This window comes from Maniola hyperantus, chromosome 4 (genome assembly GCF_902806685.2).
Source record: "Maniola hyperantus chromosome 4, iAphHyp1.2, whole genome shotgun sequence".
Lineage (NCBI taxonomy): Eukaryota > Metazoa > Arthropoda > Insecta > Lepidoptera > Nymphalidae > Maniola > Maniola hyperantus.
The window spans coordinates 12,936,185-12,960,607 of NC_048539.1; the positions used below are offsets into that span (position 1 = coordinate 12,936,185).

Below are 24,423 nucleotides of genomic sequence, written 5' to 3' on the forward strand. Positions count from 1 at the left end.
ATTAAATATCACGTGCTTTAACGGTGAAGGAAAATATCGTGAGGAAACCTGCATGTCTGAGAGTTCTCCATAATGTTCTCAAAGGTGTGTGAAGTCTACCAATCCGCACATGGCCAGCGTGGTAAAGTGTGGCCAAAACCCTTCTCTCTGAGAGGAGACCCGTGCTCTGTAGTGAGCCGCCGATGGGTTGATCGTGATGATGACTAACATAACCTCCTTTTTCTAAAGTGGGTTAAAAAATATAATTTTATTTCCGTGAGAGCATAGTGGTAGGGGAAAACGATGCTGTGTCGCAAGTCGTGATTTTAATTTGTTGCAAAAATGCGGGTAGCTACATCTGCGCCATTACCCGGCCGATAGTGCTGTCGTGACTTCACTTTATACACCTAGCGCACGTTACACGCGGAGGCGGGAGCGATTATGTAATGAACTGTTCTTTACTGGTCCATCACTACCTCTATTATAAATGTGAAAGTGTGTTTGTTTGTTGGTTACAATCACGTCGCAACGGAGCAACGGATCGACGTGATTTTCTGCATAGGCATAGTTTAAGATATAGAGAGGGACATAGGTTACTTTTTATCCCGGAATTATTGCGGGCATCAGGTAGTATTATTATAAAAAATACTAGCTGATGCCCACGGCTTCGTTGCAAAAAATCACGTTAATCCGTTGCACGTTGCGACGTGATTGATGGACAAACCATTTACTAGCGTTTGGCTAGTAAATGGTAGCCTAGCCTAGCTAGCCCCCCGATTGTGAAAGAATAACCATTAAATCGCTATCGCAATCGTCAAGTAATTCTGCCCTTTGATTGGTTGATTCGCTGTTTAGGTACATGTTTTCACAGCCAATCAAAGGGCAGAATTTCTTGACGATTGCGTAAGCCATGAAATGGTTATTCTTACACAATTGAGGGGCAGACCTGGTGGCAAGTGATGATGCAGCCTAAGATGGAGCGCGCTTGCCTAGAAGATGCCTATTCACTCTCGACTTGAAGGTACCCCATGTTATAATTGGAGGGGAAAAGTGATGTTGGAAAAGTGTTCCAAATCTTAGCGGTTCGAATTAGAAATGAGGAGGCAAATCGCTTCGTCGTATCCGTGGAATTTCGACTACGTACGGGGGCAGACCTTGGCGATGCCTTGCGGTGCGATAGTAGAAAGGTGAAGGAGGAACCAGGCCTATCTCTGTGTTAGACGCAACTTTTGCAATCGACTTGCCTAAGACGCTATCGCTTATTTAACATGGTCTATCTATTCATCTCGTGCCTCCCCGCGGCTGTAAGCGCCAGCCACCGCTACAAAGAAGCATTCAAATGATGGGGGGGGGGGGGGGGGGGGAGTGCAACCTTTTGTGTTCTTTTCATTGTGCTGAGGTCTGAATATAGTAGCTAGCGAGTAAATCGTAGGGAAAGCCGTTGATTAAAATCTCTTTGAAGGTAGTTTATTGACGATGAAATAAGAGTAGTACTCAACAACTCGAGATGGCAATCGGGGTGGGAACACCCGCACACCCGCACAAACCCCGCGCTAACCCGGTGCGAGCGAGAGCGGGTTACGTACGGGCGTGCGGGGCGTCCCGCCGCCGTACAACCCGAGATTGCGATCTCGACTTGTCGCGGACTATACACTACTTAGTCCCATATCATAAATACGAAAGTGTGTTTGTTTCTTCGTTTGTTGGTTTGTCCTTCAACCACGCTGCAAATGAGGAACGGATCAGCGTGATTTTTTTGCATGATTAAGTAAGATGTTATAGGCCTGGAGGGTGACATGGCTACTTTAAATTCCGGAAAATCGAACACTTGCCACGGAAATCCTCGCGAACGCAGTCGCGGGAATCAACTAGTCTAGGTAAAAGGAAAAGGTGACTGACTGGATGACTGACTGATCTATCAACGCACAGCTCAAACTACTGGACGGATCGGGCTGAAATTTGGCATGCAGATAGCTATTATGTCGTAGACATCCTCTAAGAAAGGATTTCTGAAAATTAAACCCCTAAGGGGATAAAATAGGGGTTTGAAATTTGTGTAGTCCGAGCGGATGAAGTCGCGGGCATAAGCTAGTTTAGTATAATGTGGCCCATTGCGGCAAAATGATAGTTACAGTGTGACGATCGCAAACAAATCTGATTGGCCGACACTCTTTCAATAAAGTTACTAGCTAAGCAGCATTGTTGCAATCGACTCGCAAGTTATAAGAAAGTTGTGCCCTATCGAGAAGAACCAGCAAGAAAGTGTTGCTAAACTATTAAAATAAAAACCGGCCAAGTGCGAGTCAGGTTCGCGCACCGAGTGTTCCGTACTACAGTCGTAATATTTCGACATTTTGCACGATAATTCAAAAACTATGAAGTATAAAAATAAATAAAAATCTGTTTTAGAAGGTAAAGCCCTTTCATTATGATACCCCACTTGATATATTATGTAGTTATCTTACTTCAAAAATTGAAAATACTAATTATTAGTGTGAAGTTTTTTTGTGTGATGTATAACCTAACCCTAAATTCACGGTTTTCAGATTTTTCCCCCTTATGTCTGCTATAAGACCTACCTACCTGCCAAACATGATTCTTAGTCAACGGGAAGTACCCTGTAGGTTTCTCGACAGACCGACAGATAGACAGACAGACAGACAACAAAGTGATCTTATAACGGTTCCGTTTTTTCTTTTGAGTTACGGAACCCTAAAAATGTAAAATAGATAAACTGAATTGATTTTCTTCACCGAGAAGTTAGATAACTAGTGTTGTATAAACACTTACTGCAACAAATTACAATGAACCAACAAAAACTATCCCATTTTACATAATTAATTTGATGTTGTAGAAGACCGGAACAAATAGAGTGTAACGGCTTTAGAATTTGTTTTCTATGCACGTAAGTTCTGAATTTCTGATTGATTGACTCATCTTTACTACACTGTGCCAGTGTACTTTTTTCACTTGCGACATGCTTTATCTAAGATTCAATTTAAACGTTTTTAAGGCCATTAGAGAAACTAATCCAAAAGTAAATCAAGGTTTTCTATCCTATCGTAGTGATGTTTAGTGGTAAAATTAAAGATTTTGGTTAAAATGATCAGTCAGATCTGCAGGAGAATTAAGGTCACTGACATAGCCTAAACTATTAGCAAGCTAAAGTGGCAGTGGGCAGGTCATGCCTGTCGTAGAGGCGATGGCCGTTGGAGCCGGAAAGTCCTTGAGTGGAGACCGCGTTTAAGCAAGCGTAGTGTGGGACGCCCTCCAGCACGACGGAAAACATCGTGAGGAAACCTGCATGCCTGAGAGTTTTCCATAATGTTCTCAAAGGTGTGTGAAGTCTACCAGTGCGCACATGGCCAGCGTGGTAGACTATGGCCAAAACACTTCTCACTCTGAGAGGACACCTGTGAATTGGCCGACTGCGTTGGGCCAATGTATACTAGGTTTTTAAACTTGTTTGGTAAATAAATCAAAAATAGCTCAAGTGATTATAGAAGTCAATTGAAGCCCGTTCGAGTAAACATCTTATCAAAGCGACCATTTTCAATGAGTCGTTCAGAAAACCTTGTCTGAACCCGAGTTGGAGAGGTGACCTTTGGTATGTCTGTGTAATGTCAATTTCGGTATAAATACCGGCGCATCTGACGCAATGACCTCAATGCTATAGGTTCTTAGGCGTAAGCGAATATGTATTAAAATTGATACTGATTCTGAGCACACTTAAATTTTAGAGTATTCACATCCTCTTCTTACTAATATAATATGAAAAGGACAGACACAGTTTGACAGTTTAAAATTAAATTTAGAGTCGTCAAACAGCGTGACTTTAGCTATCAGTCGCTAGCCTATTGTCTTAGCGTGTACTAAAATTTAGAGTCTTTAAATGTAAAATTCATGTTTCGTCCTTTTTAAGCAATAATAAAAAGAAAAAAGATGCACATACTCTAAATTTAGTTTAGAGAAAGACAACAGAATCGGCGCCAATATCTTATCTGGATAGATAGCCCTAGGATTTTAAAAACCTAAATCCACGCGAAAGTCGCGGGTATCAGCTAGTACATACATATTTTATACATACATAGACTACTCAAACTAAAGCCCTTCCTTTTGGTTTTGCCGTAGTCGGGTAAAAAGAAAAATCGTAAGGTACGCATCGTACGCATCTCTTACTTTGTGCCATTCAGACAACAAACGAGTACTTACAGTTTAACGATTAGGTACTAATTACAGTTTCGGCGTTGAAAGTGAAGCAGTGCCCTAATGCCGGTTATTTGTCGAATAGTCCATATTTGCCGAATAGTTGGGTAAAAAGAAAAATCGTTATATTACACCTCTCTTACTTTGTGCCATTCAGTACCCGTAGTATAAGATTTTACGTCTCACCAAACGTTGCTAGAATTCGAGAGTCGAAACACTTCCGCGTCATAGTAAACTGGATCTTAAACGCCTTGTTTTAAAGCTCAAGTTTGTCTACACATCTACAGCCAGCGCTCCAAGCGGAAACGTTGCAAAATTAAAATCAGTGGCATTGAATTTTTGACTTCAATTCAAGGCTCTTTAGGCCCATTTTACTTTGATGTTATTTTGTTTCGATTCTCGAATTCTACCAACGTTTGGTGAGACGTAAAATCTTATACTACGGGTACAGACAACAAACGAGTGATGATGGTTTACCCGCATGGATAATTACTTATTACAGTTTCGACGGTGAAAGTGAAGCAGTGATACCCTAATGCCGGATATTTGCAACAAATGTGTAGGGTTCCGTACCTCAAAAGGAAAAGAGGAACCCTTAAGGGATTACTTCGTTGTCTGTCGTGTCTGTTAAGAGTCAAGACCCGTCAAGGGAATCAAACCTATAGGGTACTTCCCGGTGACCTAGAATTATGTATAAGTCCCGCAAATTGCTAATGCGCGTGGCCGCCATTTTAGTGACGTCGGCAGTAGATTGAAGTTTCGAGCTGATGGTATATTTTTTTTTCGGCTGACGTCAAAATGACGTCATTTCGATGTTAATGAGACATGATTCCAGTGCAATAGCAATTTGCGGGACTTATACAACACTTATGGCACCAGTAAATGGAAAAAAATTGAAAAACGTGAATTTGGGGTTACATCAAAAAAAATTGTGTTATTTTTACGATGTACGATGGTACGGAATCCCTCGTGTGCTAGTCCAACTCGCAGTTGGCCGGTTTTTATTTGTTACGCCATGGCACATGATGATACTCCCCATGCATTATGCGAACGGATTATATATATTTAAAGCTCTGGTTAAACACAACGCGCGACAGAAGTTTTGATTGAAGAAATAACTCGAGTGTGTAAATTTTTTTTTTGACTTATTCTTTATAAAGTTCAGTTTTCATGTTAAGGAGCTAGTTGAAAGTTTATTTTTTCAAAATTTAAATATGCTTCTTATGTTGGTAATAGTTTTTTTATAACTGTACTAAATTTGGACACTACAGCGCATAATAATTAGTTTATTTTTAGAAAGGCACACAGATAAATGGACAGATAGACTAGGACGAAACTAGGGGTCCCTTGTTGTGATTAAAAATAATTCAGTACATAATATTAGTTCAGAAAAATTAGCAACAAAAAAATATATTTAAACTGTACCCTTCTGTTTTTTCTAAAATCTCTGATTTTTAGAAGTAGGACTAATTTAATATAATCTAAATAGTGGGTATACAGTTGTATACAGCACGACTCATATCATGCACCTAAGTCGAATTTAATCGTGATACTTTCTTAGTACGTACCTGCTATATACATTGTATGTAACAGCTTAAAATCATTAGAACTAATTTGCTCTATTTTCTATTTTTTATTTGACAAGTTACAAGTTCCCTAATTGCCGTGAACTGTGGTTTCTGTCTATAGTCGCTATCGCTGCGCACTCTGTCTGTTGAAGGCTTTATACGATACGCAAAAAACGTGTACCTATCCATAAATATTTAACTGTCACTTCTCGCATGCCTTGAGCACCGGAAGAATCTTTTTATTACTTACCTTAATATTAGTCAAGTTTCTCTCATATAGTTAAAATTCCCTTGTGACTAGATGAGGCACTTTCTAAGGAAATATATGGAAAATTATAATAGAGAGCTATCAATTTAATATGTTGATTAGGAACTGAAATTAGTTATTTAAATTAACTATTGATTTCCCTTAAGGGCGTGTGCACACGAATAACTTTGTCTCTAATGATTTTACGCTTAACTCGTGGTTTGACGACATAATAATATAATAAAACATATGTAGATACCACGATTCATTTGATGGTTTTGATTTATCGCTGTGGTGTGTCCGCCACGTTTTATATGAAGCGGTTTATGCTTCACCGTGTGGCGTGCGTGCACGGTGAAGCATAAGCTGCTTCATATAAAATATTCGTAATGTTTTGAATCCGTGCCTCGTCTGCAGTCTGCACCTCGTACGTAGCCCGGCTCGTGCCCGCCACGTGTTAGCATAAATCATCCCTTAATCGTGGTATATACCCGTTGGCCGTTATCTACATTATGTAGCTTTGTCTGTGTTAAAGTTTCGTTTCCAATTTCAAGTCTATGCTATTCAAAACAATAGTGATTGGGTTTAATTTTTTTATGATTCTAGGTCAACGGGAAGTACCCTGTAGGTTTCTTGACAGACCGACAGACAGACAACAAAGTGAACCTATAAGGGTTCCGTTTTTCCTTTTGAGGTACGGAACCCTAAAAATATTGGTTTTAAAATTATGAGCCTCAAAAGATTCCTATTTTAACACTAAATTTATGACAATTTATGACAACTTTTGTGAGCCTCAATAGCTCAACCGGTATAGGAGTGGAATGAAAACCGAAAGGTCGACGGTTCAAACCCCGCCCGTTGCACTATTGTCGTACCTACTCCTAGCACAAGCTTGACGCTTAATTGGAGAGGAAAGGGGAATATTAGTCAAAAAAAAAAAAACTTTGGGCGCAAATAAATAAGATTAGGGGTATGAAAATTCTACAACAATTTAATATTAGACATAGTTTATTTATTCATTAGTTGGAATAACTATACTTTGCAAAGATAAATTCAGTAGTTTTTTTTCAAAAATACTTTTCCTAAACACTTTTCGCGCGCTTGTATTCGGTGAAAATCATCGTGCCTCTCACCTTTCTCATACAATGTTAGGTGAAAAGCAAACAGGTTACCCACGTGCGCTGCCAGTCGAGCGCACTGCGTCACCTTAAATAAAGCTTTAGTGAAATAGATAAGATGTCAGTTGTCAGGTGCAGAAAATCAATAGACCTATACGAGTGGCCATCGAAGCGTAATTGCTTCCTTTGTGTTATAGGTTCCATATTCCATTACCTACGCACGCTCGCTGGCCGCCGCCGCGCCGCTGGCCCGAATAGCGCTTCGTTAGCAATGATACCTATGTGGATGCAGCCTTTGTGATTTATCCATTGGTGACCAGTCAATTTGGATATTACACAGTACACACTGATCTATCTATATTATATTAAAGGAAAAGGTGACTGACTGACTGATGTATCATTGCACAGCTCAAACTACTGGACAGATGGGGCTGAAATTTGGCATGTCGATAGCTATTATGACGTAGACATCCGCTAAGAAAGGATTTTTGAAAATTCAACCCCAAAGTGGGTAAAATAGGGGTTTCAAATTTCTCATTGGTCGTTAATGGTATGATTACACCTACCGAGTTGTGAAGCGAGACAGTAAAATGTCACTCGGCCGAGACAGTGCTGTGGTGGCCGTTTATACATATATCGAAATTGCGCCGAGCACTCGTAAGTGTTTATACCAACCGAGTACTCGGCCGAGGACACTGACTTGCCACTGTACTCGTTAGGTGTAATCGTACCATAACTGTTTTGAATCACCAACCGATCAGAAACATTCGAAATTCAATTAGAAAACATAGTTTCGTTTGTGATTGGTTGGTGCCTCAAAATGGTTAACGCCCAATGAGATATTATTTGCCTCTTTCATTTGTATGGGATTAGGTATTAGAGAGAGCGCTTCTTTCCGCGGATGGTAGGATTTTACTATTAATGCTATTAATTTAGTTTAGACTTGTCAGATATAGTTTAAAGATTGTGTAGGTACAATAAGAATTAGCCGCATTGTCCGGTAGTAATGTAAAAGTAAAGTAACAGTAAAATATGCTTTATTGTACACCAAAACCAAAACAATAGACATATAACAAAGATAGCATGTACAATAGGCGGCCTTATCGCTAAAATAGCGATCTCTTCCAGGCAACCTTAGGATAGAGGATATTATAAAAATCTAATTAATAAACAATGAACGTTGTTTACGGATTTCAACCCCTTTGCAATCATTTTACTAAGGGTGGTTGCAGACTAGCGTTTTTTTGGTGCGTATTACGCTCGTTTTGGCATACGCGCTTTACATGTGGGCTACATTTCGCGTTTCAATAAACCGTACGGCGAATACAGTAGCATTATCTAGGCACTGGCGTAGGTTAGGTATATATGTATGAAGTCTGGTGAGAATAATGAGAATAATAAAAGAAAATAAAAATCAAAGCATGAAGGCTCGCCCGACTTCAACATACATACACGTGTACAAACATATTTTTTTTACTTTGTATTGGTTTTGGAAGTCGGTTTTTTTAGTGACCATTCAAGTAACATGCGTCATATTCAACCTTAATGTGCATTGTACATAATATATATAGAATTATATAGGTACTTTATTTGTAACCACTTCATAACAAACTAACTTATTATAATTTAATTTAATGTAATTACTAACCTAACTAACTCCCGCACAAAATTAAATAGATATAATGTAAATGAGTGAACACTTAATAGGCATAATATGTACAAACTAGAAATAAGTAGCTAAGTAAAAATGTTAAAGCTGTTTGTGTTCCATAATAAATAAATAAATAAAAAATTATTTATGTTACATAATATAATTTTAAAGGTTGAATATGGCATATGCACAGAGTACTTTGGTGCCTACATGTCGTCTGAATGGTCCCCTAAAGAAGCCGCTATTTTGACTATAAATTCCAGTGTGAATGTACCTTAAGCGTTATACTCAGTAGTCAGTATTCAGTAATGATATGAAAGTTTAGTCAAGTTGTAAACTCAGCAAGCTGGGTAAGACAGGAGCATCTAAAGTAAACCTCGGGACGCGGCGTTAACGACTTTAGTTTGGGTAACATAAGACAAAGCTAAGCGCTGACTTCATCCTTCTTTAGAACTACAGCAATTTGCTGATATTAAAAAAAAGATAATCTAAATACTTGCCTACTAGAACAATTTATTTTTTATTTTTTTGATGTTGTTGATGTTTTTATTTTTTTTAGAAAAAAAAACTTGTATTGCCCGCTTCTACGTTAACTAAACTTAGCAAAATGCCCTTTTCCAAAATCATTATTGTTTTTTTCGTATATTAGGTATGTAGCCGCTGAGCTATGACAATAAAAAAAATAAACTTTTTTATTCGAATAAACTTTTACAAGTATTTACGAATAGTCGGATGCATCTACCACTGGTTCGGAATGCCTTTCCTACCGATAAGAACCAGCAAGAAACTCGGCGGTTGCTCTTTTCAAATATTTGATATAGGTACAAGATTATGCCATGTATAAAAAAAGATTCCGACGAATTGAGAACCTCCTCCTTTTTTTGAAGTCGGTTAAAAAAATAGTATTTGCAGTCTTGTGCGTTGCTGGAACGAGCTGCAGGTCAAATCCACACTCTTTTATAATTTAGATAATCTTCAATTGTGTAATATGCACCTATACCATAGTAATTATAATTATAAGCCCGTGACAGGTTGAGATAGCAATCGGGGTATGAGGCGGGGGACACCCCGCACACCTGCACGTCACCCGTGCTCGCCCGCACCGGGTTAACGCGGGTGACGTGTGGGTGTGCGGGGCGTCCCCTAGCCTCATACCCTCTCGGGGTATGAACCCCGATTGCGATCTCAACTTGTCGCGAACTACTTATACCTACTAAATCAACCCTCAGGCTATTTAAATAAATAAATGAATAATTAATTGGCTTTTCTAAAAACTCTCACCAATCAGTATATTCGTCATAATTTTTTCTTTGGAATAGACTTAGGTTTTATTAAATTAATAAAAAGTTTTGCATGAAAAATGTGCAGAATGAAAAAGTCTAAACTGAATTTGATACTTCTAAATATCTAATTATATTTTAAAGTTACTTCGAAACTTCCAATTATGAGCACGTACCTACTTCTAAATTGAATATATGGGAACTAAGGTTGCATTTCCACTGAAGCAAAGCGGAGCGGAGACGTCAATAAAGCCATCAGATTATTGTTACATGACTTGTTAATTTTACCACATCACCTCTCAAGTCTCAATAGTAAATTAATCTGATTGGTCAAAAAATGATGATTGCTAAGTGCGGATTGGCAGACAACTTCATACACTTTTGAGAACATTATATTATAGTAGAGAACTCTAAGGCATGGAGGTTTTCTTTACGATGTTTTCCTTTTTTTTCCATTGGCATAACTCCAAGTTTGTTCAGCGCGTATCACTATAACAAAGGAATCGCGTATATACACTGTACACCCAATATTCTTTCAGCTGAAGCGAGTAAGCGCTTTTGTCACGTAAAGCGAAGTGATAACATAATATAGAATTTATAGGAAAGTAAATTTTGTACCTCGAGTATGAGTTCCTATCGTTAAATGTTATTTCATGTACAGAAATATGTCGTAACTCCAGAGATTACTGATATGAGAACAGACATTTAGGAGCTATGGCTAACAAATAGATATAAGGTAGAGCGTAGCGAAAAACCAATAATTAATCTATGGATATAAGTATACCTATTATGTTCCCATAGTCCCATCTTTTAGTTACTTTATATAGGGAGTTTCGCAAACAATATATTTTCTTTGGTAGGATTGATCCTTAGGATCTTGGAAAGGATTTAACAATTGGAGCCATCAAGATTTTTACTGTAAATTTTGAAGGGGGAGAGCCCTTAGTCGAGTCTTGATACCAACATCACCTGTTAAGCTAATAGGCCAAGTTTGGTATTATTAAATTAAATAGAGATTCATTATATGAAATCATATTGGCACTATTCAAAAGAAAAAACTGGTAAAATTATAGTTTTCTGGTTTTCTTTCACATGAGTTTTTGAAAAAATAATATTATGGTATTTATGTTTAAATCATGACAAAAGGTTTCATCACGATTCCTCACCTTTATCGTTAAAGCAAGTGATATTTAATTGCTTAACACGCACATAACTCCGAAAAGTTAGTTTCCGAACCCCACGGAACAGGAGGTTGACATCTTAATCACTAGGCTGTAGGTAGGCAAATAATAACGTCGAATGGAACGTAAGCAAGTTCTCAATGTACATTTATGTCCGCACGTTTCTGCGCTTCACTGAACTTTTCAATAAGCTGCAGATGAGGCTTTATGTGATACGTCAAATGTTGCACAAAGGGGTATATATACCGGGACGCTTCTGGACATAGTCATAAGCGGACCATATAGGCTATAAATTTTATACGAAGTCGCTAGAATATCCGCAGGGATTTAGGTTTTTTAAATATTTCCTAACACCTTCTTCGACTTAACGTTTTCCATCCAGATGGGGTCCGCTTTGCACATATTGCCGTCCACTTGACGGTATTGACTCTTGAGTAACCGATTTACTGAGTCTATAGGCTCAGGTTTGCGATCACAACGTCCTGCTAGCGCTTTCTTGGGCGGCCGCTCTGAGATTTAGCTCCAGGGACGGCGATTTTGAGATATTTATTACCGACGTAGATTTGTGGTTCCCGTGCTACATGATCGTATCATCTGAGACGAGTCTCGCATTCAAAAGTCTCCGATCACGCGTCTAGAACATCTGCAGGGATTTAGGTTCTTTAAATCTTCTATTTATTAGACAAGGGATAGTTACGGATAATTCGGCTTAAAAACTAATGCTAATATTGAACTATATTTTTTACTATTTTATTACAAATCAGCCCTTTACTGAAATCTCACCTGGTGGTAAGTGATAATGCGGGCTAACTTGGAAGGGGTATCATAGTTTTATTAACCCCATAACCCGTTATCGGTTTCTACAGAGCACCGGAACGCTAAATCGCTTGGCGGCTGGCTTTGCCGGTAGTGTGGTATCTAGTCACGGCCGTTGCCTCCCACCAGATCAGACCAGAGACAATTTAGTAATTATAAATACCCAAATTGTCCCTGCTGCCAATCGAACCTGAGAGTTCCCATTTTAACCACAGCGCCCACCACTGCGCCAGGGAGGTCGTCAACCACGTTTTGCAGGTTTGTGGCAACATACTTAGCATATCTGCATCTGCTGACGCAGCCTAAGATGAAACTAGACGACTTTATTAACTGTTCAATTCAGCAGATAATAATAAAAATCTGTTCATTCAGTGTAAAATATGTCTGTCCATTAGTAGTCGTAAAGGTCTGTGGAACCGCTCAATTTGTGAACAACGTGCCGTGAATCCTAATACTGCGATTTCAGTCAGACGAAATTAAGTTATGATGGAAGAGATTCATGAACCCTTTTTATTTAGGGGTTTGTTTTAGAAATTGCGAACTCTAATAACTTTATTTTCCAAAGCGCTACAAATATTCTAGCACTAATAGTCTCTGAGATTAACCGAGGACGGACGGACAGACAGACGGACGGACATGGCGAAACTATAAGGGTTCCTTGTTTACTACGGAACCCTAAAAAACAAGTTTGTAACTAGGTGAAAAACTTATTACTATAATATAATCTAATCTAATAATAGACATTTGTCTGTCATTTTGCGGTGTATTGTAAATTTTTATCCATGCTAAATAATTCTTTCACTGATTTGGTTTCTTCGGTTATAATAACTTCTGCAACCCAATCGTAATCGGTACGATAGTAGAACTTTCTCTTGACTTTTGCAACGCTTTTAGACAAAAAATGCGCGAGAGACCATGTCGCATTGATTATGCTTGGGCTGCTGCAGGCAGTGGCGTGCATAGGGTTTAAAGCCAGGGTAAGCAGTAGTTAGGTAAGCCAGTCAAAGAATAATGAGCATTGAGCAATTTCAACCGAGTTAACTATTTCTTGGGTAAGCAGCGCTTTTATGCCTCTATGAGTTGCACGCCACTGGCTGCAGACCAGTTTTCCGAAAATGTGTTACCAGGGGTCAACTGGTTATAAAGTATAAAAAAATACATTAAATACCTTTTAAAATCCATACTAATTTTATGAATGCGAAAATGTATGTAGTTCTCTGCCTAGGAACTTTTCACGGCCCATCCGTTTAATACAGAGATAACTATAGTCCGCATCAGGTTGAGATACCAATCAGGGTATGAGGCGAGGGAACGCCCCGCACACCTGCACGTAACCCGCGCTATTCCGCACCGGGTTAGCGCGGGGGTTGTGCGGGTGTGCGGGGCGTTCTCTCCCCGATTGCCATCTCTACTCCTGTCGCGTACTACAACTGCATCTTATATACTTACTTTATCTTATCACTATCATACTTTTTGTGCCGAAAAATGGATTTCCTACTGGTTTAAAAAAAAATTATCGACGCGGACCAAGTCGCGGGTATATTGTAATTGGCTATAATTAAGAAATACATTAAATACCTTTTTAAATACGTAATAATTGTAATGTAATGTCTAGTTTTGACCCGGATTATTTAAAGGTCGACTTCATTTCATTAAACTCGATCGCCAATTTTTACCCTGTATCAATAAATTTATTAATTTATTCATTTGCCTTGACATAAATGCGTTGCAAAATTGATTGTTCGAATTAGCACTTTTTAATGTTCAAGTACTTATATAATAGCTTATAGACTGTAGGTTCATATATATTGTTACCTAGGTCTTGAAATATCTAGATATATAAAAGGAAAAGATGACTGACTGACTGACTGATATTACCTATACATTTATCTAACGGATAAAAGGAAAAGCTGACTAACTTACTGACTGACCAATTAACGCACAGCTCAAACTACTGGACGGATCGGGCTGAAATTTGACATGCAGATAGCTATTATGACGTAGGCATACGCTATGAAAGGATTTTTGAAAATTCAACCCCTAAGGGGGTGAAATAGGGGTTTGAAGTTCGTGTAGTCCACGCGGACGAAGTCGCGAGCATTAGCTAGTTACTTAATAAGCAGATAATGCCGGCAATTTCGTGAAAGTTGATTTAAAAATCTTCAAAAGATCATGTCAATCCATTTTGAGAGATGGCCGCCCTGATGTGGCTGGAATTCGGTCAGAAGCACATTATTAGTACGTATTATTAATTTCAATCTAATTCGATGGGTTCAAGCCAAGAATTAATACGCATCTTCAAGGCAAGCGCGCTCCATCTTAGGCTGCATCATCTTCACTTGCCTCTAGGTCTAATTGCAGCCAAGCGCTAGTCTACAAATTAAAAAAAAAACAAGTCAGAGACATACCAATCCCTCGAGGCGTTTACAATTCTACGAGATTCCAATTTCCGAGATTGCAATCCCTAATCTGAATATCAGCTATTTCACTACTGCAATATTTCGAGGAAAATGTACAAATCTTTTCCATCAGAAGTGGGATAACTGTGAAATGTCCTATTTATAACCAAATATGAGATAGCAATCCCTAATCCTAATATAAGCTATTTTGCTACTGCAATATTTCGAGAAACTTATCCCATGTCCTGTATATAATTGCAATTCCTAATCTGAATATAGAGAAAAATGTATAGGAACGTACTTACTATACAAACTTGTCCTATCAGAAGTGGGATATAGCAAGATATCCTATATATATAACTAAGTACTTAAACTGTATACTTTCTTTTATCACGATGTATTAGTAATCTTAAAAATACGCTGATTAAAAGCATCAAAATATGTTAATATGCAATTTTATCAATCTATACAGTAAATATGTTATAATCTATTTTTATATTTGGTGATAAAGATGTCATAATAAGGCGTGTTGGTTTTAACGGTCGTATTTTTCATAATTTCTTAAATTATATTATCTAGGGATGACAAAAAAAGTCATTATTGCAATAATTTATTTCGTTGAGAAAGGTTTGTGACGTTTTGACAGTGTAATATAACGTATCCTAGATAAATGGATGAGACATAAGACAATTTCATTGAGTTTGATGGGTTATCATTCAAATGAGAGCCAAACTATTGTTTGCGACAGGTGAAGATCGCAATTTTCTAATGAGGTGGCATGACATAGCGGGTAATCGATACCGATAATTTATTGGTACGCAACAAAATGAGAGTAAAATAAACATATTCCCACCTTTTTTTAAATTATACATAATTAATAGATAATTATTGTATTCATCATAACAATCAAAATCAAATGAACTTATACAAAGTTAAATTTAAAGTGATTTTAATTGCTCATGTGGATTTTGAATCTGATGTTATTCTAGATATCTTAAGTGTAAAACACAGCCCTATCCTGTGTATTTATAACAATAATTATTGTTCCGTTCGCTTCATAAGATTACTTTTCAGGCTTAGTTCACGTGTTTGCGATTTGAGAATGGATTATTGGTTAATAATAATAATAATAAACCTTTATTCGCTGGTTATTTTATTTTTACACGTGACGAACAAGCAACTGAAGTCACATTTTTTAATACACAAAATTACAAGCATAGACGAAATCAATAAACGTGGTCGATGCGGATTCGTGCAACACTAAAACTATGACAGCGCTGGTGCCCCCCCCCTGCCCTGCATGACTCACCTCATACCTCGATTGACATCTCAACCTCTCGCGAACAATAAATTTGTTTTTGACGAATATGACCAATAAACCTGTCTCTTAAGCATGGTTTCGGATCCAGGCGGCGTATCGAGAAATTCTCGTGAAAACGCCAGGCCAGTTGGAATTGCACCCGTCCCAATGGATGTGACTGCTGACGCCCACGACCACGTTGTTGAAGACTAGTCCTGTGCCAGAGTCGCCGAAGCATATGCCCCGACCGGTCCAGCCAGCACACATCATGTTTGCAGTGATGGTTCCTGTTCAATAAAACAAATAATAACACTTTTTTAATAAAAGTAAACCGACTTTTAAAGTACTGAAAAGTCTCTATATATTCGTATAAAAAGAGTGACTTATAGTCAATCAGTCAGTCCTTTGACTGTGTAGTGTTTATTGACACACATACACACCGCATGTTTGCCGCGAAAGCTGAATAGACGCGGAAAGTCAAAGTCAAAGTCAAAACGTTTGTTCAAAGTAGGTAAAAAAATACGCTTTTTGATAGTCGGTTTGCATTTGTAAGATGATGATATAGTGGTGATAATTTTTACGCGAACTTAAAACTACAGCTACGAGGGTTTCAAACGCGCCCAGGTCTGAGAAGAGCCCACAACAAACTCAGCTGAACGGATGTATACGCATCTCTTTACAGAACTAGTGTTTTCTATGGACAAAAGTTGAATTGAGCTGAGTAAGTAATTATTTGTGTAGTCCACGCGGATAAAGTCACGGGCATAATCTAGGTCAATATAAGTTACAATGTACACAAGTCATCATTATTACCTCTGAAGTCAGTATTGCATCTCACTTGATTGACCATCCGGATTGCGACGTGACGTAATTGCTCCGATGATTGGCCACCATGCTGAAACATTTAGATTGAATGAGTAAAGACCACGAGAAGCCTACATTGGCTCCCCGGCACTCCCCGAAGTCCTCGGACATGGGTGGCTTGCTAGGATTTTGCAGTAAGTTCGGCTGGCTGGAGTGATCCGGCGGGGAGCCGCACGAGGTGTATTACGTACAACGGGCGGCCACGTCTAAGTGCGGTAAAAAAACCCAGGAAGAAAGAAAAAGAAGCGACCATGACACCAACTTTGGGCATAACAATTTTTTGACACGCTGGTGGTGTGTGATGTGGTGTTTTTAAGTAGGAGGTCCTGGTTGAAAACAAAGAGAGAAGAAGTATGCAAGAAGTAGCTTTATCGTTCAATAGCGATTTCTTCCAAGGAACCTTAATTAGGAAGTATCTAGACTGCTACAAGTGGTTGTTCGATAAAATGAACGGAAACGGATTGGACGTACCGACGCGAATACTGTATCTTCAGCGAAATCACGTCAAAACTGCCACGAGTTGCAAGTTGTTAACTGCAGTCTAAGATTGAAACGGGCTAGGTAACCAGGGAAGGGTCCCTGGTTACCTAGCCCGCTGCAATCTTAAACTGCATCATCACTTCCCACTTCATGAATTGTATCAGAATAAAAAAAATAACACAACTACAAACTTACGACTGTCGCTCCCCATCCAATAGCAATAACATTAGAATTGTCCGGAACATTGGTGTTAGCTCCAGCAATGGAGGCAGCGCGAATCGTGGCCGACCCGAGCGGGAAGGCAGTGGATACTCTGACGACGCCTATGTCATTGTCGTGATTTCTGGGGTTGTACTGCGCGTGGCGGAAGAGCTGGGCCACATTGTGTTGTCTACCACCGCTGCTTATATTGGACGAACCGACGCGTACTCGGTATCTGTTTGCGGCGGCGTTAACACTATAAACAATAATTACTCAGTGTAAATTAATTTATTATTTAATGAATTTTATAATAAGAAAATAATTCAAATCCTAACTACAAATTCAATTAATATATTAAAATTACAGATCGAAAATTTCATCTAAACTACCGTAACGAGGTAGGGTGCCCACGAGGTAACGCAGCCAGCGTTCTGGGCACCCTACCTCGTTACGGTGGTTTAATTTTCGATCTGCAATTTTAATATTCATTTATTATTTACTAAAATGCAAGTGCGTGGAGTCCGCCAATCCCAAAGCCAATCCGCGCTCGACCCTCGTGGTAGACTACGGTCAAACCCTTCTCATACTAAGAGGAGATCCGTACTCAGTAGTGAGCCGGCGATGGGTTGATGACGATGATGAATTTACGAAGCAATGTTACAGTTGTAAATATAGAATTGGCTTACGGCCAACAATGAGCCGCCGAGAGAATGGCTCTGTTGTTTAAGATGGTGCTGCCGCATTGGTGGCGGAAGTTGACGCCGTTTGTTGTGATCTGAAGGGACGCTGCGAACGGGTACGAGTTGATACTGGTCACTGATCCCCCAATTATCCGCTCGTGTTGCCGCGGGAGCGCTGAAATAGTCCACCATTAAGGGGCTACAGATCTGACCCCCCATTGTGTAAGAAAAAACGTATTCATCGTTATCGTAGTCGTCAACAAATTCTGCCCTTTGATTGGCTGTGAAAAAATGTAAACAGCGAATCAACCCATCAAAGGGCAAAATTTTTGACGATTACGATAGCGATGAATACGTTTTTCTTACACAATCGGGGGGCTGATGCCGAAAATGGAACTGGATCGGGCACACACTGCGTCGAGCACCCGAATACTTAGGTAATCGACCCCTAGGCAAGGCCAAAGAAAAGGTACACGACCAAAGCGACGACCTTCTTGGCGGCAGTGAGAGATTCGAGATGAGGCCATTTGTGTACACAAAAAAAAAAACAGAAAAATTAAATACTTTCCGATTTTTCGGGTTTCATCAATCGGATCAAGATTTTTGGAGCAGTCGAAAATTTTAGTGCAGGCACGCTCAAAATATTTTCGGACCTTATCCTTCGATTAATCCATACTTCCATACTAATGTTATAAATGTGAAAGTGTGTCTGTCTGCTAGCCTTTCACGGCCCATCCATTCAACAGATTTTGACGAAATTTGGTACATAGATAGCTTGCATCCCGGGGAAGGACATAGGCTACTTTTTGTTCCGGAAAATCAAAGAGTTCCCACGGGATTTTGTAAACATAAATCCACGCGGATAAATTCGCAGGCATCAGCTAGTAAAATATAAATACTAAATAGGTAGGTCCTTCTTTCCACGCACGTGCAAACTGTGGAACCAACTCCCATCGGCGGTGTTCCCTCTAGATTATAACATGGGGTTATTCAAGGGGCGGACCAACAAATTTCTAAAAGGCCGGCAACGCATCGGCGGCTCCTCTGGTGCTGCAAATGTTCATGGGCGGCGGTAATCACTTAACATCAGGTGACCCGCCTGCTCGTTTGCTCGCTATATCTATTTAAAAAAAAAAAGGTAAAACTTACATGCAACACTACCAAGGCATATGCCCAGTACAACAGCGATTGTCTTCATACCTACTTTAATGTATACATTTTGGCGCATATTAATTTTATTTATACTAATTAATAAACTATTTTATCAACAATGATTAGATAAATGGGCCTTAGTTAATAACCAAAAGACTTGCTCGGGCTTAACGTGGGTGGATTTACCATTTTAGATATTATAAAATACTAGCTGAGGCGCACGACTTCGTCTGCGTGGATTTAGATTTTAGACATACCGTGTGAACTTTTTGATTTTCCGGAATACAGCCTATGTCACTTTCCAGGCCTTTAACTATATCCATGCAAAAAATCACGTCGATCCATGGCTTAGTTGCGACATTATCCGATAAAGCAACAAATCAATACTCCAACAAACAAATACACTTTCACATTTATAATATGGGTAGTGGTGGGTTTTTACCATTATCACAATGGTATTAGTATGTATTAGGAAGGCTTGAGCCAATGTCAAAACACGGATGGTGCACTAATAGGTACAGCTATAGGCTTGTTAAAACTAGTCTTCATTTGTCAATTTGTCATATTAAAATAATTAGAATCCTTTTTGTATCACAATGGTCAAAGCGAAGCGAGGAATTTAATATACGCCGCCCGGGAACAAAATATTTTGGCCCCGAGTGACACATTATTTTTCATCACTTGAGTAGTGATGAAAAATAGTACTTAAGAACAGCCGGAATTTTGAATGTATTCCGTGTTTGAATATTGTTGCGAAGTTTTCTTATTAGCTTCTAGTCAGCCAAATGTCATCGGCGAGATGATGGTGGAGGTTGCATCATGCATGCCTCTACACTCCGAGGTGCGTGCCTGGGATCGAACCCTGGACCACTTGCTTATATGCCTGGACCACCCGAATATATGGCCGACGTCTTTTGGGTCACATAATATGATTCACAGAACAGTGAACATGTTAACAGGCTTATAGAAAATTGGATAAAAATATCATACGCTCGACTTACATGGGCATAACTTAATTCCGGTTGGCTGAAAGCTTTGGGATTCGGGCCACTTACATCGCAAATTGAGTCGTTTTTAGCTCCGTTGACTGCTTTTGCCCCTAATACCGAAAATCATTCCATTGTTTCTTATATCCAGATAATGTTCGGAGAGATTTTGAGGGAGATTGGATTTGTATCCCGGTTTTCAATTTTGTCAAGTAAAAGCATCTATGAACATGCCATAATCTAATATTTTCCTTTCAGGGTTCCGTACCCGAAGGGCGGTCCGTCTGTCAACGGGCTGTATCTCGTGAACCGTAATAGGTAGAAAGTTGAAATTTTCACAGATTGTGTATTTCTATTGCCGCTATAACAACAAATAATATTTGAAAAATGATCGCCTTGAAAAAATAGTATGATTTCTTGTACGATAGTACGGAAACCTTCAATTTAAAGTATTCAATTTCAGACGGTTAAATAAATAAAATTAAACGTTTGCCCATCATTCATCCCATTGAGTTGAAAATTTTTATACAGGTGTTGTTGGCTTTTGCGTAAAGGTTTGTAACATTAGCATCATCATCATCATCATGATCAACCCATCGCCGGCTCACTACAGAGCACGGGTCTGCTCTCAGAGTGAGAAGGGGTTTGGCCATAGTCTACCACGCTGGCCAAGTGCGGATTGGTAGACTTCACACACCTTTGAGAACATTATGGAGACCTCTCAGGCATGCAGGTTTCCTCACGATGTTTTCCTTCACCGTTAAAGCAAGTGATTACCACCAAAGTAGTTAAGTACTGTAAATAGGTGGCGCATACGACGGCGTAAGTAAAACGGAAAGAGGCAAACCTATTATTATAGTCCCTATAATAAGTTGGTACATCGACGTAACTTCCGGTCTATTGAGTATTGACAGCGTTCCTGAATCATGTCACGTTGATTACAAAGCGAGCTAGGGTTGCCAACTTTTTTAGAAGTAGTAAAGTAAATGTATCATATTTCAGAGATAATATACAAATAGGTACATACTTACTAAAACACCGGCCAAGTGCTAGTCAGGTCAGGCTCGCGTAACGAGGGTTCCGACGTACTACAGTCGTATTTTTTTCGACATTATTCACGATAATTCAAAAACTATGATGTTTAAAAATAAATGAAAATCTGTTTTAGAATGCACAGGTGAAGACCTTTTATATGATACCCCACTTGATATAGTTGTCTTCCTTCGAAAATTGAAAATACTAATTATTAGTTCATGACCACAATTTAATTTTTTTTGTGTTATGTAACCACAAATTCACATTTTTCTGATTTTTCCCCGAATATCTGATATAAGACCTGCCAAATTTCATGATTCCTTTGAGGTACGGAACCCTAAAAATAATGCCTTTTTCAAACAGTGAGAACTTTTTTGTACTTTTTTCGTACGGAAAAATGTTGGCAGCCCTAAATCACTTGGCTTGTACGTTTTGACTACTAATGAACTCATTCCTGTTTCCACACATGGAATTTGAATGAATGATGAGAGTCTAATGAGTTTTTAATTCCACTTTGTGGACATTTATCACGTGAATATACGTTTTACGAATGTAAGGATTCTCCGAGTTTCCTCTTCACTCCCTGTTTTCCCCTTTTCTTCTAATACAGGTGTATGCCTTAAAGTCTAGAGTGAATAGGACGTTTTGCAAATGTAAGGATTCTGGAACCATTTCCGAGTTTCCTCTTCACTCCCCGTTTTCCCCTCCCCTTCTGATATAGGTGTATACCTTCAACTCAAGAGTGAATAGGCTTCTTCTACGCATGCTCGCTCCATCTTAGGCTGCCTCATCACTCGTCAGGTGGTCTGATTGCAGCCAAACGCGTCTATAATTAAAAAACCGGCCAAGTGCGAGTCAGGCTCGCGCAATGAGGGTTCCGTACTACAGTCGTATTTTTTCGACATTTTGGATGAGAATTCAAAAACTATGATTCATAAAAATTTGTTTAATTTACGATATATATACCCCATGATTATATGATATGATACCCCACTTGATATAATATAGTATCTTATATATATGATACCCCACTTGATATAATATAGTATCTTACTTCGAAAATTTAAATTACTAATTATTAGTTCATGACCACAATTTAATTTTTTTTGTGTGATATAACCACAAATTCACGGTTTTCAGATTTTTCCCCGTATGTCTGCTATAAGACCTACTTACCTGCCAAATTTCATGATTCTAGGTCAACGGGAAGTACCCTGTAAGTTTCTTGACAGATCGACAGTCTGACAGACAGACAACAAAGTGATGATATAAGGGTTCCGTTTTTCCTTTTGAGGTACGGAACCCTAAAAACCGGCCGGTTTTTTCTGTACCATCACATCGTACAAAAATAACACTTACCTATAGGTTTTTAGCTATTGTAACCACAAATTCACGATTTCGGTTTTTCCATATATGATTCTAGGTCAACGAAGAGTATCTTGACAGATACGACATACAGACAGACAACGAAGTGATCCTATATAAGGGCTCCTTTTGCCTTTTGAGGTACTTAGGGAACCCTAAAAATCAAAATCTTCGAAGCAAAAAATTATTAAACTTAGATACCTACTGACTAATTGTTACTACCTATTTGAGTTCTAGTTTCAGCGAGTGAAAGTGAGCTTAACGCCCTATTGTTTTGTCATTTCACTTTCTATCTAGACCAGTCCACTATCGTCTATCTGCCTATCAAGTATCAATGTAGTGCGATTGAAAGCTCACGACTAGGTATTAGGACAGATTAGCTGCTTTGCTGTAATGTGATTAGGTACACTAAAGAAAGGTTTAAACATAAACTGAAATTGGTCTGCAATTATCTATACTTATAATAAAACTGTAACTGGACAACTTCTGTACATTAAATTATTAGAACAAAAAAAAATTTTGAAAATTTTAATCGGGGAAAACATAATTATCGATATTAGATCACAACACATTTTTTTTGAAAATTTTGTCTGTCTGTCCGTCTGTGGCCGCCTCACGCGAAAACTACTGAACGGATTTTAATGAAATTTGATACAATGGTAGCTGATAGTCCGGGTTAACATATAGGGTAGTTTTTATCCCGAAAAAATAGGAATTATTCGGGGTACGGGATCAAATTTTTTATCGGTTTTACTCTATAACTCCGTCAAATATAAACCGATATTCATCATTCTTTTTCTTTACAATGCTTATACTGTCAGGTTAGTACGATGTAAGTTTGGTGCAGATATGATGGACAGTTTAGGAAATAGTTTAGAAAACTCCTCAACAGGTGATCAGTACAAGTACGATAATTAAAAAAAAGTTTAACTGCTGACACGTGAAAGGGGCCTTAGATACCGTCGATTCAAGTCTGTCAACAATCAATAATAGATAGCATGTAGATAGCCGTCTAAGCCTGTCTAAGCCGACTCCTGTCTTCTAAATCCATCTAAATCGTTTCAGCGAAACTTCGATTGACATATTTGTGTTTAGATTTAGAAAGCTTACTGAAAAGGTCACTTAACTGGCGGCTTATGGAAACTGTTTAACTTTTAGTTTACTATTTATTTTGAGTACGAACAAACTGGAAGTTTGTGTTTATTGTAATTTTTACCTACTTATCGCACACCTAGACTGAGATCAAACCCCCGACTTCCGATAAGAAGGCGTACGTCCTAACCACTAGCTATATAATATATGCAAAAAATTACGCCGATCTGTTGCGGCGTGATTGAAGGACTAACTAATAAACACACTTTCGCATTTATGACGGGTAGTGATTCTACAACTATAGCACCAACAACTGGTGAAATCGCGATGTCTCATTACAAAACAACCGATGTGAAACCATACAGCATGGGAACTGATAGCCATTGAAACACCAAAAGATCTCACACCCGGCGCTCATTAACGCAGTCTACAGTACACAGTAGCTTCCCACGAACGCTATGGTGGCTTGTTAGAATAGAGATAGCGTGTTACAACTTACGTTCATATTACGTAGACTGCAAGAGATCATTGGACTCTTATAAGCGTAAAAATGTTCTGTTTATCTACAAAAAAATAGCACCATGAAAACATAACTTTCCATTTATTAAAGTGCCTTCTAGATTACAGACTTTTGGGATTACATTTTGCATTTACTTTAGAATATGGAATAAACTTTAGAATAACGGTCGAGTCGGGAAAAACGAAATGAAATTTTTATACTTGGTTTATTTATTGTTGCAATTAAATTATACAAGCGTCTGTTATCAAGTTGGCAAGCTTATTTTTTTATACTTGACTATAACCTAACGACTATTTAATTTAA

At 38.6% G+C, this 24,423-nt stretch overlaps 2 protein-coding genes across 3 annotated transcripts in view; one reads left to right on the forward strand and one right to left on the reverse strand.

The window, feature by feature from the left end:
• LOC117997175 (uncharacterized) overlaps positions 1–24,423 on the forward strand; it is a 119,575-nt gene that overhangs the window by 22,037 nt on the left and 73,115 nt on the right. The gene's annotated exons all lie outside the window — the stretch shown is intronic.
• On the reverse strand, positions 15,833–21,815 carry LOC117996817 (trypsin CFT-1-like). Its single transcript, XM_034984954.1, has 6 exons — positions 21,762–21,815; positions 20,124–20,172; positions 17,977–18,145; positions 17,285–17,546; positions 16,559–16,640; positions 15,833–16,032 (listed from the first exon to the last, which is right to left on the reverse strand). The coding sequence occupies exons 1-6, from the start codon at positions 21,813–21,815 to the stop codon at positions 15,833–15,835; spliced, it is 816 nt and encodes a 271-aa protein (XP_034840845.1).